The sequence below is a fragment of the Mastigoproctus giganteus genome, chromosome 1, assembly GCF_048544385.1.
Source record: "Mastigoproctus giganteus isolate SK-2022 chromosome 1, ASM4854438v1, whole genome shotgun sequence".
Classification (NCBI taxonomy): Eukaryota; Metazoa; Arthropoda; class Arachnida; order Uropygi; family Thelyphonidae; genus Mastigoproctus; species Mastigoproctus giganteus.
In genome coordinates, this window is record NC_143575.1 from 281,332,158 (window position 1) to 281,348,176 (window position 16,019).

At 40.2% G+C, this 16,019-nt stretch overlaps 1 protein-coding gene across 2 annotated transcripts in view; it reads right to left on the reverse strand.

Moving 5' to 3' along the window:
• Nucleotides 1-398: 398 nt before the first annotated feature.
• Mvk (Mevalonate kinase) overlaps nucleotides 399-16,019 on the reverse strand; it is a 168,137-nt gene continuing 152,516 nt past the window's right edge. Inside the window, exons 8-9 of one of the 2 annotated variants that reach the window (XM_090386719.1) lie at nucleotides 10,445-10,607; nucleotides 399-899 (exon numbers count right to left, since the gene is read on the reverse strand). In XM_090386719.1, the coding sequence (XP_090242845.1) occupies nucleotides 793-899; nucleotides 10,445-10,607 (270 nt within the window). In that variant the 3' untranslated portion in view covers nucleotides 399-792. The remainder of the gene's footprint in view (nucleotides 900-10,444; nucleotides 10,608-16,019) is intronic. The other variant, XM_090386726.1, reaches the window with a different exon arrangement.

Below are 16,019 nucleotides of genomic sequence, written 5' to 3' on the forward strand. Positions count from 1 at the left end.
GGCCATGTAATGGGAACACAAACTGATTTTTAAAAATTTAGCCATATAAAAAAAAAAAAAATACCACAGGCTTCTGCATTAGCACAACAGTAATATTTATGTTGTCAAAAGTGATAATGGATCTACTACTGTCATTAATAAAGCAGTCTGCTTAAACTTCTTTAAGAAAATAATAATAATATCAGCTTTTAGTCATGATATATGATAACTATGTAAAAGAGTAAGAAGATTAACATTACAAGAATGGTCACTATCTTGAACAGCCAATGGCAGGCAGAGAATAAATACAGATATTGATAATGTTTAGATTTTAATGGAAGTGAAATCAAAATATAATATGCAAATAACTGGTATTTCATTACCTTCAACACAAAGTTACAGAGGTCACTGACACAGCATATTCTTTTTATTTATCAGCATTTTTTTCTTATGTAATACAGTATAATAATGTCTCCCTCTCCATTTGTGACAAATCCAGCAAGCTGGCAATTAAATTACCACTGCTGCTCTTAGGAAAACCTAATAAAGTTATCTGATAGTGTTTTAACTAGAAAAGGAAGGGGAGAGGATATTTACTTTCTTTCATCATTGAATGGAAATGAAAAAGAAGGAAATGGAAACTCAGAACTGTAGAGAATAGCATAACCTAAAATGACTGAAAAAGAGAGAGGGAATCGAGGAAAATCTGCAGAAGAATTCTGGAATCTTGTATGACTCAGAAAGGAATGGCATGGAACAGAAAAAAAACTGAAGACCTTTTGTTTCCACGGAATATTATAGAGACACATGCCATCATTCAAGAATTACGCCAGGGCTTCCTAAAATGGCTTCCCAACAGTCATATCCTAACTGCAGTAAGTCTTTTTTGACGGAAGCAGTCTTCCCGATGCAGTCCTTACCTAGAATGAGTATATGTATATGTTAAAATAAGCCAGTGAAAACAAATGTTCACATTTTATTTTTGAAAATTAGTTATTTAGTTAAAACAATTTTTTTAAAACTATAAAATCTATAAAAAAGTAACAAAAATTAATAAAACAGCAGACCTTCACAAAGTTGTACAGTTATTGTGCAGTTCACCAATCAATGGTGTGTAAAACAACCTTTGGCTCCCCATTCCTTTTCATAAATTTTGAAACAAAAAATTTCCAATTTCTTTGTTTTATTAATTGGCATCTCTCATATTGTGAAGTTATACTTCATAACTGAGTTGTCACTATTGCAACACCAGTGTGCCTGCCCACCCGCCGAAGAGAAGCCAACAAGCTTTGAAACGGTGCATTCTGGGTGGTGGTCTCCACTGAGAATAAATAACAATAGTCTTCTCCACTGGTGAAGCGTTACTTATTCAAGATAATACAATACCATGGAAACTCGTTGTGAAGGCATTCACAATATGAGATATAACCAAAACAATGCCAATTTAATTAATTTAACTACTTTGGTAGATGGCTATGTTAAAATTATGTTTTTGCACTAACCTACATGTTAGTCATCTAGTTCATTTAAATATTTTATCCCCCATATCAAGTTTCCTTCTCATTTTCTCCAATCATTTAGAGGCAAATTAAAATTACCCATATTATGACAATGATACTTAATTGCCCATTACATCTGCACGTAGAAGCTCTCATCAGAATCTTCACAATAACGTGGACTGTAGATTACTCCCACTCTCATTATACCTTTGCTTCCAACTATCTCACACCATACAGATTCTATACTCTCGTGCGAAATGTCTGAATCCAGGAAAGCTTTCATCGTGAGAAATGTCTGAATCCAGGAAAGCTTTCATCGTGCTCATGCTGCTTTTCATAAGCATGACCCCGCCACTCCTATCTTCCCTATCCTTCCTAAATACATTATACATACCGTGCTGAAACTCGTCATCCCTTATCTCTGGGTGGCACCACATTTCCATAAGCCCTATTATGTAAATAGTCGGTATAAACTAAGGCAATTATTTTGCATGAAGCAATGGGACTACACTTAATATTCACTATTGAACGGTCAGGGCTTTTGCACTATATCTTGTTAGTATTGAACTGTTCAAGTCAATAATTGGCATCGTTTTAATTGTATCTCATATTGTGAATCAAATTTCACAACACATTGCTGAGTTATTGCACTACTTTGAATAAGTAAAGCTTCACCAGTGGAGAAGACTAATGCTATTTATTCTCGGCGGATACCACCATCCAGACAGCACCATTTTGAAGCTTGTTGGCTGACTCATCGAAAGTTGTGAAGGTTGATTCATAATATGAGATACAATTATTGTGAAAGTTGATTGAAGTGAAGATTGATTGTGTAAATTGTTGTGAAGATTGGTTCACAATATGAGATACAATTAAAACAATGCTAATTATTGACTTAAACAGTTCACTACAAACAAAACATGGTGCAAAAGCACTGACCGTTTAATAGTGAATCTTAAATGTAGTCCCATTGCTTCATGCAAAATAATTGCCTTAGTTTCTACTATTACACACCATCAAGCATCTCTCATAATGTGGGCTTATACTTCATAACTGGGCATCATTATTGCAACAACAACAGTGTACCTGCCTACTCACAGATGAATAAGCCAACAAACTTCAAAATGGTGCGATCTGGGGGGTAGCGGTGGTGGTATCAGCTGAGAATAAGTAACATTAGTCTTCTCCACTGGTGAAGCATTACTTATTCAATGCAGTGCAATACCTCGGCAACTCGTTGTGATGGTTAGTTCACAATATGAGATACAATTAAACCTATGACTTGAACAGCACCACAAACAAAATATGGTGCAAAAGCACTGACCGTAATAGTATCTAGGTGGTGTAAAGAAAAGGAGCTTGATCATTTAAACTCATCTGCCCTGCAATTGGAGATATGCTTTGTTGTATATAATTAATACTTAGTTTGGATACACTATCGTTAGATGGAGCGGCATTGCTAGTTGGAGGCACTGCTAAATCCAATGCTTGATTTTCTGTCTTTTATGCAAACTCAATAGCCTTTTTTGTTCTCGCACACTTACTGCTACCTGAAAAATGGCACTGACCAAGTATCGGAAGGCAGCATGAATATAGTGCTCCATGAAGTTTTGCGAATTTTAGTAGTTCAAACTATTCATTTGGATATATTTTATGTTCCTCAAGCTCTCCAGGTGATGGTGAGTCCACATACACTTATTTTATGCCGAACTTCTAAGGTGTTCAATTGATATGGAGTTTTCGAATCTCTGTATCGGCAACATTCGATCTAGCAATCTGCATTATCACAACATATGATATAGGTTCGGCCATTGGCTTAAATTGAAATTTTTGTGACTGAACTATGTTGCTTTTAATTATTCCTACAAGTCTAAACATTGCCTTGAACATTAGACCTTTATTTCAATTCAAAAATATATATTATATATATTTTTATGATGATTGCATTTTCCATTCTTGATTTATGGCTGATTGACAATGGAGCAGTTTAATTATGTCACATGGAAGCAGCCATTGCTTCCTCTTCTGGTGGTGATGACAACAAAGGGCTTGTTGTTGTCAGATCACGTGACCATAAGGTCTTGTTTTGATTGGTTGTAGCTGCAATACTGAAGAGAGGCAGCTTATTCCTGGTGCAACTTGAGTACTAATATAATGATTATAATATTTCACATTAAAATATTCTATTGACTTCTGTAATGCCAGTGCCTTCCTGTGTCTTCCACAGGGACTGATAATGCTGCTGGCTGCCTTACTAGTCAGACGTGCTGAGCAATGCTCATAAAAAATGTGTTTAAATATGCATTTTAATTATAGTTATTGCCCCAAAAAGTGTTTTCACCTAAAGAAGTCAACTAATGGACTCCCATGGTAAGAAATTTTTAAATTTCAATTGGGAATTTAGCAGGCTATTTGCGTTTTCATCTATATCCTTTGTTTGCGAGACTGCAGTGGTCACCATGTGGCTGGCAGCAAGGATATAGAGATGTGCCAATATAAAATGGCAGCCACATAAATACCCTGCATTTGACTGGGGAGGTGCCCCAACTTGTGCCAAACCAGAGCTGCAAGAGCGCTCCATCATCTGTGCTGAATTACCGTTACTGTGCTAGTGAAACATGTATTTTGTCTTCCCCCACCTCTGCAATAGTACTTAGTGTGGACAGAATGGATCTTGGCAAATATACATGTAGTGCAAAAGCTGATGTCATCACTGTTATCGGTGCCAACAAACACCCCCAGAGAAACTAACACTGTTTTCCTAGTGCCAATTATATACTAGGCTGTTCCTCCCCCCCCATACTGCCAGTGGGGGAGAGCCCAAATCTTTGCCTTGCAGATTGCAAGGCAACAAAATATACCCACGACCTAGTGGTTTATATCCTCCAACAGCTCTCGGAGCCCTCTAACAAAATAACATGCCTAGAACTCACTAATCCGGATAACTTCGAAAATCCAAAATGGATACGGGAGAACCACCATGTTTGTATTCATTTCGGATTTTGTATCCATGTTTGTATCCACACGAAAAAGACAGTGAGCAGCCTGAGCTGCTACAACTTGATTCTGACTTTGAACAAGTTAACCCTGAACACCAATTCCATACTCAAGAAGTTAAACCGACACCTTTGGCTAAAATAAATAAAAATCAAATAGTCCCTAAATCGGACAGAACAACTAGAAGCCAGAGCCAACCAACAGACACTCATGACGATCCTGGCTCCCTACAACCAAGAAAACAAGTTGAAACCAAGCCGAAGGATCCCTCCTGGACCCTGCACACCCAGAGGAACCCCCCCTTGGATCAAGCACGCACTCTCAAGACAGCCCTCACAGGCCAAATTGTTACTTTATGGAATAAAATGGAGTCCGTTTTATTCCAAACATACTTAGAATCCGAAATGGCCACAGCTAAACTGGAGGCTTATAAGGAAGGGGGAGCAAAAAATATGGCACAGCGCGCTCCCTCCTATGCAGATGCGCTGAGGACACTGGCTCAGTATGACCACACAGTCACCTAACCAATAGAAGCCAAGGAGAAATCCACCACTCGGCCACCTAACCTTGTAGTGTTGAGACTAAAGAGGACAAACATTCTAGTGAAGGCATTAAGCAGGCAATAATTGATAAACTCTCTGATGACCTAAGGACCATGAAAATAAAATCTGTGCGAAAGACAAGGAATCCAGGGGTGATCATCGAAACAGAGACCACAGAGGAAATAAACAAAATAATAGCCAACCCCAAGATCGGAACCCTGGGGCTCAGAGCTGAACCCCCAAGAAGAAAGGGGCCCTCCATCCTTATATATGACCTAGATAAGGATATCAAACCCGAGGAGGTCGCAAGAGAATTGTTTGACAGAAATCTGTTCAAACATTTTCCAGATCGAAATCTAAATGATCATGTGACACCTAAGCACGCCACGAAGACCAAGTCCTCGAGCACAGTCAACTGGTCTGTAGAACTGAGCCCAGTAGTTTGGAAAATACTTATAAATCAAACTAGAGTTTATATACATTGGGGTAGCCACAGATTCTGCAAATATGTGGCTATCATCAAACGATACAATTGCTGCAAGTTTGGACACATGTCACACACATGCTCCCAGGATATGCGAACCTATGGCCACTGCGCTGGCAAGGGCTACAACTCACCAACTGCCCAAATAAGAGCACAGATGCCGTTTGTGCTAACTGCAGAAGTTAGCAAATAGGAAAATATACTTGAATAAACTGTTAATATATTTAATTTGTTGTTCTTATTCTAAAACCATTACTACTAAAGTAACAATATCAAGAAAAAAAAAAATTTTAGAGCACTTTTCATATCCTTTTAATTTTCAATTTTTACTGATAGCAAAGAATCAGACCGGCACCAATTTTTTCACAAAAAAAAGCACTGGACAGAAATCTGACTAACTGAAACCAGAGCCACACATACTGCTGACCAGACTGTAGATAAGGACAACCTTAAACTAACTCCCATGACAAAGAAAAAGAATAATAAACTGGTGGTCCCAAAAAGTTATAGGAAAACCAGGAATAACTCCTCAGAGCAGCTCTTACCTCCTGCTGAACACCACCCTGCCAAGTGGCCCAGTTCTCACGCAGATGCTAACATTAAAAATGAAACTGGAAGCGTTAATGGAAAAATCCAACAGCAGGATCATGACAGGACTGAGAAAAGAGATAATCACTATATGGAATAAAATGGAAATTATTCTGGTCAATATGCAACATGAACGAGAAAGCCACAGCTAAATTGGAGACCTACTTGGACAAGCGAGGGCAAACAAATGCAACAATGCACCCCCTTCATATGTAGATGCGCCAAGGAACTCCCAAAACAAGGATGTTACTGCAAAGGTACCCCCCAGCAGAGGAAGCAACCCTTACTTAGAGCCCCCAACCTGGTGGTCCTCAGATTGGCAGTAGACACTAACGGCACCCAAACAAGTGAGGAACTGAAGACAACAATCATGACTCAACTAAAGGATGATCTGAAAACAACAAGAATAAAGAGCATAAGAAAAACAAGTAACGTAGGAGTCTTAATAGAGACTGAAACCAGGCAAGACATAGATAACATTGACAAACACCAAAATTGCTATGATGGAACTCACGGTTGAGCATCTGAAAAGGTGGGATCCCTTGATCCTAGTCTTCGACGTGGATAAGACATCATGGCTAAACAACTGGAAGATGAGATCATCACAAGGAACCTGCAAATGCCTAACTCGGGAGAAGAACAGGGGAGACTTATGCAGCCAAAATATTACACAAAGTCAAGAACGGACTTGAATCACGACTGGATTGTGGAGCTAGCTAGCCCCAGCCGCCTGGCAAGTGTTGACGAGCCAGACAAGATCGTATGTTGAATGGAGCAATCATAGATTTCGGAGGCATGTGGCCATACCTAAGTGCCATAAATGCTGCAGGTTGTCACACCTCCCATACATGTATCCAGGCCACACCAACCTGCAGACACTGCTCTGCCAAAGGACATGCGTATAAAAACTACCCCAACAAAGAGCAACAACCCGTTTGCGTGAACTGCAAGTCCCTAAAACTGGAGCACTCACATTCTATTAGAGATCCAAAATGTCAAACCTTAGTATAAACAAAAAACCTTTTACCAGTCTAGAACTGAGTATAGCTATACGAGCTAAAAGGTATAACACAACAAGGTTACTAATATTCCAACAGAACGCACAGCAGGCCAGGGCAGTGCCTGAACAACCCAGAAGAAAGGCTGAAGAAAATGCCGATATCTTAATCATGCAGGAGCCACACACCCACACAAGACAGGTGAAGGGATACACTGGGATGTACAAAGTCATAACCTGACTCACAAAAATAACCCAATTATGCACGGCCTGGGCTGCTTGTGCGCACATCATTTCACCACTAGGCCCCTTTTAGGTTATCTTCTTGTACTGCAAGCCAAGAGTGGAAATCACTCCTGCAATAAGTTACCTGCAGACACTGCTGAATACACTCCTCAACTAGAAGATCATCATCATCAGGGCAGACATCAACTGTCAGTCCCCGGCCTGGCACAGTCAAACACCAAATAGGAGAGGCACACATAATGGGTGGCGAGTTCCTGGCAAATTCTCTTATGGTACTAAATCAACCATGCCACTTACCAACCTTCACTACGAGGGAGGCCATAATAGATATCTCCTTGGCAACCACCAATGTGGCTGGACGTGGACTGGGCAGTCCAAGACTCCTGGACAACGTCAGACAACAGAGTGCTTACCTACCAAATCAACTGGACAATGAAAGTGAAAGTGTATTGATGTCTAGCGGCACCGGTGGTTCCCCCATATCCACGTTGCTTTCATTGTAGGTGTACAGTTTGCTGGGAATGCCAGAGATACAAAAGTGTGTGGGCTTTTATTATTATTATTATTATTAGCCATATGGTGCAAGAAAGCCTGAGGCTTATGCTGCACTAGCCAAAAGAAAATAATAATAATTCCCTATTACCCAGAGAGAGAGAGAGAGAGAGAGAGAGAGAGAGAGAGAGAGAAGTAGAAAGGAATCGCCAAGAAAGGGAAGAATGATGATATCCAGCTCAGGACCCTGGGTGTGCCAAGCCCATACGCACTAGACGTGAGTCCCTGGGGGAATGGAAGACTGCTGAACAAATTGGAGTAGATGTGTGGAAATCTGCCTTTAGCCAGCAAGTGGTTGGATAGCCTAAATATAAATTTAAGGCTGAGCTGGACAGGTACTTGGAATGAACGGAGGGATGAAATAGTACCGTTTTTTTTTTTTTTTTTTTGGCTGATGCTGCATAAGCTTGCTTTCTTGCATCATATGCCTCTACTAATGCTAAAAGTTACAGAGCAATAAAAAGTAATGAAGCCCATAACAATACAAATTGATTTGTAATAATGCCACTGAAAGGGTTAGGCTGGCTATGAGAAATCGGTGGCAAAGAGGGGGGAGATAAGGAATTCTTCACATACTGATGCAAAGAGAAGGACAAACCAGATCGGATCCTTATGTAATGGATGTGGGATAGTATTAGAAACCCAAGCTGAAGTCGCAGATGAACCCAACAGTTACTTTGCATTGATATTTACAGAAGAAAAACCCTTCACGTCAATAAGAAATTCTGGGAGTCAAGTTGAAAAAAATATGATTACTGATGTTGAAATTTCATACGTTTATTTAATGAAAAAATACTTTCGAGCCTACAGGCCAGTACGGCTCCTGGAGTTGATGGAAGTTGGTGAAGTGGAAATTACCGGTCGGTTAGTCTAACTGCAGTAGTAGGGAAAATCATGGAGACTATGATCAAGGGTGGAATTCAGGATCACTTAGATAGAAATGGAATTTTGAACGATACTCAGCATAGCTTTGTAAAGGGAAAATCATGTTTAACTAATCTGGTAGCTATTTTAACAGGGTCTCTCAAGAGCTGGACTTCGGGAACAATTTTGACATTGTTTACTTGGATTTCAGCAAAGCATTTGACTCAGTCCCATATGAGCGGTTACTTTATAAGCTGGAACAGGTTGGAATCACAGGGAAAATCCTTAGATGGATAGCTGGATGGCTTCAGGGCAGGAGGCTGAGTGTTGTGATAAGTGGTTATTCCTCATATTGGGTTGATGTTAGAAGTGGGGTTCCTCAAGAAAGAGTATAGGACCATTCTTCTTTTTGATTTTCATAAATGACATTGATGAAGGGATAGTGGGCGTGATGTCTAAATTTGCAGATGATGTAAAGATTAGTAGACTAGTCAATGACTGCCGCCAAGCAGAGCTTCTTCAGAATGACCTAGATAGACTTCTGATGGTCAGAAAAATGGCAGCTATGCTTTAATCCATCAAAGTGTAAGTTATTGCACCTGGGGAACAGTAACCCCAAAATAACTTGTACACTTGGCATAGTTGAACTAAAGCTGGTAGTGGAGGAAAGGGACTTGGGTATTCCGATACAGTCAGATATGAAGTTCTCCAAGAATAATGGAGACTCCGTAGCCAGCTGGTCAGGGGCAGCAGTGCACCAAATACGGAGGACGTGGAAAATTAAGGAAAAAAACCCCGCATATCTCCCCCCCCCCACGGAGCAATATGGCCTTAGCTGCTAATGCTCCTAAAAACCAAACAACAACAACAACAACTCCGAGCATTGTAGACTGGTTGCAAGATTTTGTTATTTGGAGCATTAGCAACTAAGGCCATATTGCTCCGGGATATGCGGTGGTCATTCCCTGACCTTTCCACATCCTCCGCATTTGGTGGTCACGGGCTCGAACCCCGGTCTAATCAAGAAGCGTATGCTACGCACTGCTGCTCTTTCTCACCTGGCTACGGAGGCACCCTGAGAAGTGCAGACAGACTGCCAGAGGAGGTCATGGGGTATTGTCAATAATATACAGGAATTTTGCGAGCAGGGATACGGAGGTGATTCTCCCCTTGTATCAGGCATCGTTCTGGCCACACCTTGAGTACTGCTTTCAGGTCTGGAGGCCTCATTTTAGGAAGGATGTAGACTTGCTAGAACGAGTACAGAGAATGGAAACAAGACTGGTGGGAGAAACAAAGGTGTGGTCCTGCAAAGAAAGGCTTGAGTTCTGCAAATTGCAGTGTCTGGAGACTAGGGACCTGCAAGGTGATCTGATTGAGGTGTATATGACCTTGAATGGATTGAGCAGGCTCAATGCTGATGGGATTCTTCCTCTTGCTCAGATTACCAACCTGAGGGGACATAAACTGAAATTGAGGAAAGACAGTTGTCAAATAGATGTGCAGAAGTTTTCCTTTAGCCAGCGGGAGTTGATTATTGGAACAAATTCGCATCTGCCGTGGAATTCTTTTTTTTGCTTATGCTGTATAAGCTTGCTTTCTTGCATCATATGCCTCTGCTTATTAATGACCACATTTCGATGAATTTTTCAAGTGTACATTACATGTGTTAATGAACGAAGCTAATGATACTTACTTTTACCATCAAATGGCAATATAATTAAAGCACATCCTCCACCACCTGCTCCTGTTAATTTAGCAGACAAATCATACTGAGCAGCTTTCTGGCAAACATTATCTAAATCAGGGTGACTGACCCCTAAGCAGTTCAGAAGGTGCTGATTCATTTTTATAAAATCCTAGATTAAAAAAAAAATTAAAATATCAATGTTTTTCTATTGAAATTATAGCAAATTTTATACGACATCAGCTAATTTCATGCATCTTTTACGCTATATTTGAAACTAAAGATGAAATGATTTGATATAAAAAAAATTCTATCATTAGGAAATAAGAAAATCTTATTATAAAAAAAAAGTATCAAGTGACGCACCCCTGATTCAGAACCTGGAACAGAATAGTCAAGAAGTGCATACTGCTCTAGTTCAAGAAGATTTAAGTGGGGTGAAACAGAGCATTATTATTCATCTGGGACCTAAATATGACAAATGAATAATATTCCAATTCGTTGGTTAAATAAAGGATCATGAGAAAAATGCTGTGGGTTTGAGCAGAACACATATATAACTTCAATTCTGCCCAGACATGATGCAATGGATTATATGCTGAGAGGCATGCGGATTAATTCTAAATTTAAAGAATATATGTCAGATGACCTATTAAGACATGTAGCATAGAAGAAAAATGCATGGGATGCATGTAAATTAGTCTGTAATCACATCACAAAGGAGGTTAGGTAAGCGTAGGAAGATCATGAGAAATCTTTTGAAAAGAATGAAAAGGGGAAAAAAAAAAGCAATCGCCTTTGCTTATGTAAATTCTAGAAGGAAGGGGATGAATCACATTGGTCTACCTGATGTCTATGGATTAACTGTTGATGACCTTGCTAGATGCAAACAAATTGAACAGATACTTTGCATCTACATTCATACATGACGAATTCCGTAAGGAAGTGGATGACAGAAACTTATTAAAATCTAGAAGAGGGATAAATGATATTGTAACAACCGAGAGCAACGTGGAGGAGAAACTGTTGAAGTTAAACATAAGAAAGGCACCTGGGGTGGATGGAATCTCTCCAGTATTATTAAAGAAGGCAGCAAAGGAAATAAGCAATCCCGTAGCCATAATTATGGCAGCATCCTTGCACTCAGGGAAGGACCCAAGGACAGGAGATGTGGAAATTTATCCCCAATTCACAAAGGGGGAATCAAAGAGTGACAGAAGTAATTACAGACCTGTTAGTTTAACTTCTGTTCTGGTGAAAATAGTGGAGTCACTGATTAAAGAAATATTGCAGGATCATCTAGACAAGACAGCAGTAATAGTTCAGACACAGCATGGGTTTGTTAAGGGGAAGTCTTTCATAAGGGGAAGGATATCATATATTTGGATTTCAGGAAAGCTTTTGACACTTGCGCATGAAAGACTATTGTACAAATTGGAGCAGAATGGTATTAAGGGTAAGTTGCTACAATGGATAAAAGGATGGTTAAGTGGGAGAAGACAGAGGGTGGTAATCAATGGGTGCTGCTTTTCATGGACTAATGTTATTAGTGGAGTCCCACAGGGTTCGGTGTTGGGTCCACTGTTGCTTTGAATATTTATCAATGATATTGATGAAGGTATATCACGCTTAGTGTCGAAGTTTGCAGATGATACAAAGGTTGGTTTTTTTTTTTTTGGTTTGGTAGTTGTTGGCGCATCGGCTTCTGTGGCCATAGTGCACCTCCCAAGGTTTTTGCAGTACTTTGATCCAAGCCCGAGGCGGGAATCGAACCCGCGACCTTTGGGTTGCCAGGCAGGCACTTTACCCACCTGGCTAGCCCGGTCGGCCAAAGGTTGGCAGGGTTGTTAATAACAGTAATGGCAGTGTGCTACTGCAACAGGATGTGTTCGGACTGTTTTGAAAGAGAGAGGGGGAATTATAGAAGCCAATTCAGAAGAACAGTTCCCATGGAAGTATTTGAAGAAGAGACATGCAGCAGAAACAGTACGTTTATGAGACAACGAGTGGAGAAACTCTGTTAGAGATGAATCATTAATTAACCTAACTGCCCTCTTCTGAATGGAATCAAGAAGCCTGAGAGAGGTTTTGGGCTCACCACCCCAGATGTGGGAACAATATTCCATGGCAGGGCAGATTTGCGATTTATTCATATTGAGCAGCTGTTAGGAAGAAAAGTAACGGCGAGAACGAAAGAGAAAACAAAGTTTTATAGATGCAGAGGAAGCAATATTTCTAATGTGCTTCTGCCAAGAGAGATTAGAAGTCAGGGTAATCCCCAAAAGAGATATAATTTTTCCTAGAAATTGGAGTGTCACTAAAGATAAGAATACGAGCAGAAGAATGCTTGTTGTGAGATATAAGACCAGACTGAGTTTTAGAAGGGTTGAAATCAACTAAGTTGCCTTTGTTCCACAGGAGAATTACCTGAAGATCAGCATTTAAGGAAATGGTAGCAGATTTTCGAGAATTTGAAGCTGATTAAGCAGGGCAAGATTTCTCAAAATGGAAAGTAGAATGCAATGGGCTATAATCGGCGAAACTATGGATAGGATTTCCAGTCAATGGAAGAAGGTCATTGATATACAAGAGGAAAAGAGTGGGGGAAAGAACTGAACCTTGGGGGCCACTGGCATTAGTGGAGAAGTTAGAAGACAGAGAGCCATCTACCATCACCCTCAGTGAGCGATAAGAGAGAAAACTGGATAACCAATTGCTAAAAACAGTTGGCAACCGATAAGATAGAAGCTTGTTTAGAACACCTTTATGCCAAACGTGACCGAACGCCTTTGAGATGTCAAAAGCAAATACTTGTGTTTCACCAAACCTTTCCATTGAATTAGTCCATAAATGGGTAACATAAGCCAGAATATCACCAGTGGATCGGCACTGACGGAATCCATACTGGCGATCGTTGATCAGACTAAAGGTTTCTAGGTAGTTTGAGAGTTAGCGGATAATTGATTTCTCCATTACTTTAGAAAGAGTAGAAGTAATTGCAATGGGACGATAATTGGATGGGATGGATTTCCACCCTTTTTAGGAACTGGCTGGATATTTGCAAATTTCCAAGCAGAAGAAAAAACACCTTTGGAGTAAGAAAGAGAAAAAAGGCGGCAAAGAATAGGAGTAAGTTCAGGAGCACAGGTTTTGAGGACAAGTGGAGAAATACCATCGGGACCTGGAGCTTTCTGGGCATCAAGATACGTCAAAATCCTTCTGACATCGTTTTGACGGAACAGCACAGGAGGCATTGAATGGAGCGTGTTGGGAATGGTGGGAGGTGTTTTACCAAGATCATTAATACATCAGTTGGAAGAAAAATGGGATGCTAGCAGGTCAGCTTTATCCTTGGCTGAAGTGACAACAGAACCATCTGGTTTGGACAGAGGTGGGAGCAGAGATGGGCAAAAGTTGCGGCCAATAGCGTTGCAAGAGACCAGAATGCTTGGCTACAATTAGGGTAAGGAGGAAGTTTTCTACTCTTAGCCTGTTCAAACTCTAGTTTCGACTGATTAATAACTGCTTTACAATTGTTGCCAGCTTTGGTTTAGGCAGAAAATGAAACTGAAGAATTAGTAACAAGCCAATTATGATATGCAACATTCTTCTCTTCAACAGCCATAGCACATTTATTGGAAAACCAAGGTTTTCCATCTGAGAAAATGAAACTGAAGAATTAGTAACAAGCCAATTATGATATGCAACATTCTTCTCTTCAACAGCCATAGCACATTTATTGGAAAACCAAGGTTTAGATAAAGGACGAGATTTTAAAGTGGAGTGTGGGATAAAGGATTCCATTCCTGCAAGAATAATTTCACTGACACGATCTGAGCAAATGTTGACATCGGAAGTTTTGAAACAGTAATCCGACAAGGAAAAAAAGGAAAAGAAATCTCGCAGGTCATCCCATTTTGCATTCTTGTAATGCCAAACAACACGCGGTTGGGAATAGCCGTGAGATAAAGGCGCCACTGGAAAAGAGACAATCACTAAGTTGTGATCTGAAGTGCCTAAAGGACGTCTCACTTCGACCATGTACTTAGAAGGGTTGTTTGTGAGAAAATGTTCAAGCGTGTTGGCTGTATGGTTAGGATTGTCCGGTATTCTTGTAGATAAATGAACAATCTGTGCGAAGTCGTTAGTAATTGCAAAAGTCTCAGCATATTGACCAGCTGGGTCGGTGTGACTAGAAAACAGAAGCCAGCTGGAGTTAGTTGTGACTAGAAAACAGAAGCCAGTTGAACATTAAAATCACCAAGAAAAATTACCTCACTGTTAGGAAAGTTGGACTAGAGAAATTCAAGTTGCAAAGAGAGGAAGTCAAAGAGCTCCAAGTGATTAGTGGAGTTAGGAGAACTGTAGAGACAACAGACCAATTTGACACAATGAGGTACACAGATTTTAAGCCAGAGAAGATCAAAGAGAGCAGATTCCAAATTGCCGAGTCTCTAACACGGAATATCAAATCGGACATATGCACAAGTACCACCTTTGAGGTGAAAGGAATCATACAGCGAATAATTTGGGCATCTAAGTTGAGCAGTAGTTGAATCAACCGAAAACTGAGATTCTGTCAGAAAAAGTACATGGGGTTTGGAAGACTGCAAATGGACATCGTTGAGATTAGAATTGAGACCACGTATATTTGTGAAATGAATTAGGAAGTGCTTGGCAGGTTTAGATCTTTTCGCAAATAAGCTTGTTCTATTAGTTTGACAATTCATGGTATATTCAATAGTAAGAAAAGGTGGGTGGGGCATGGTGTATGAAGTAATGAAATTTTTGGATAGGGCATACACATGGTAAGAATATTCCCAGATCCTTGACATAACGTGGCCTCAACAATGCTTCCCGCATACACACTACTCGGACACTCTCCAGTCACTATCTAGCAGAGCAGAGGTAGCAAGATTATACACTAGCTAATCTGGAAACCTCCTAGAGAGTTACCAATAGGTTCGGTCCGGTGTACTAATTAGCATTAGCATTAGTAGAGGCATTTGATGCAAGAAAGCAAGCTTATGCAGCATCAGCCAAAAAAAAAAAAAAAAAAACCCACTTCCACTTCACCCCTCTGTTCGTTCAAAATACCTGTCCAGCTGAACCTTAAACTTATTTAGGCTATCAACTTCCATGACAAGGGATGGAAGTCTGTTCCACCAACTACTCACCCGCCGGCTAAAGGCAAATTTCCGCATGTCTATCCTACATCTGTCTTTTTTCAATTTGAGTTTATGCCCTCTCAGGTGATTATTCTGAGGAAGAGGAAGAATCCCATCAGCATTGAGCATGCTCAAACCATTCAAGGCTTTATACACCTCTTTCAGATCACCTCGCTGGTGCCTATTCTCCAAATACTGTTATTTGCAAAACTTAAGCCTTTCTTCGTAAGAGCACCCCTTTGTTCTATTCACTAATCTTGTTGCCCTTCTCTGTACTCGTTCCAGCAACTCTACATCCTTCTTGAAATGAGGCCTCCAGACCTGTATACAGTACTCTAGGTGTGGCCTGACCATTGCCTTATACAATGGAATAATCACCTCCTTATCCGTGCTAGAAAAATTCCTATATATCATTG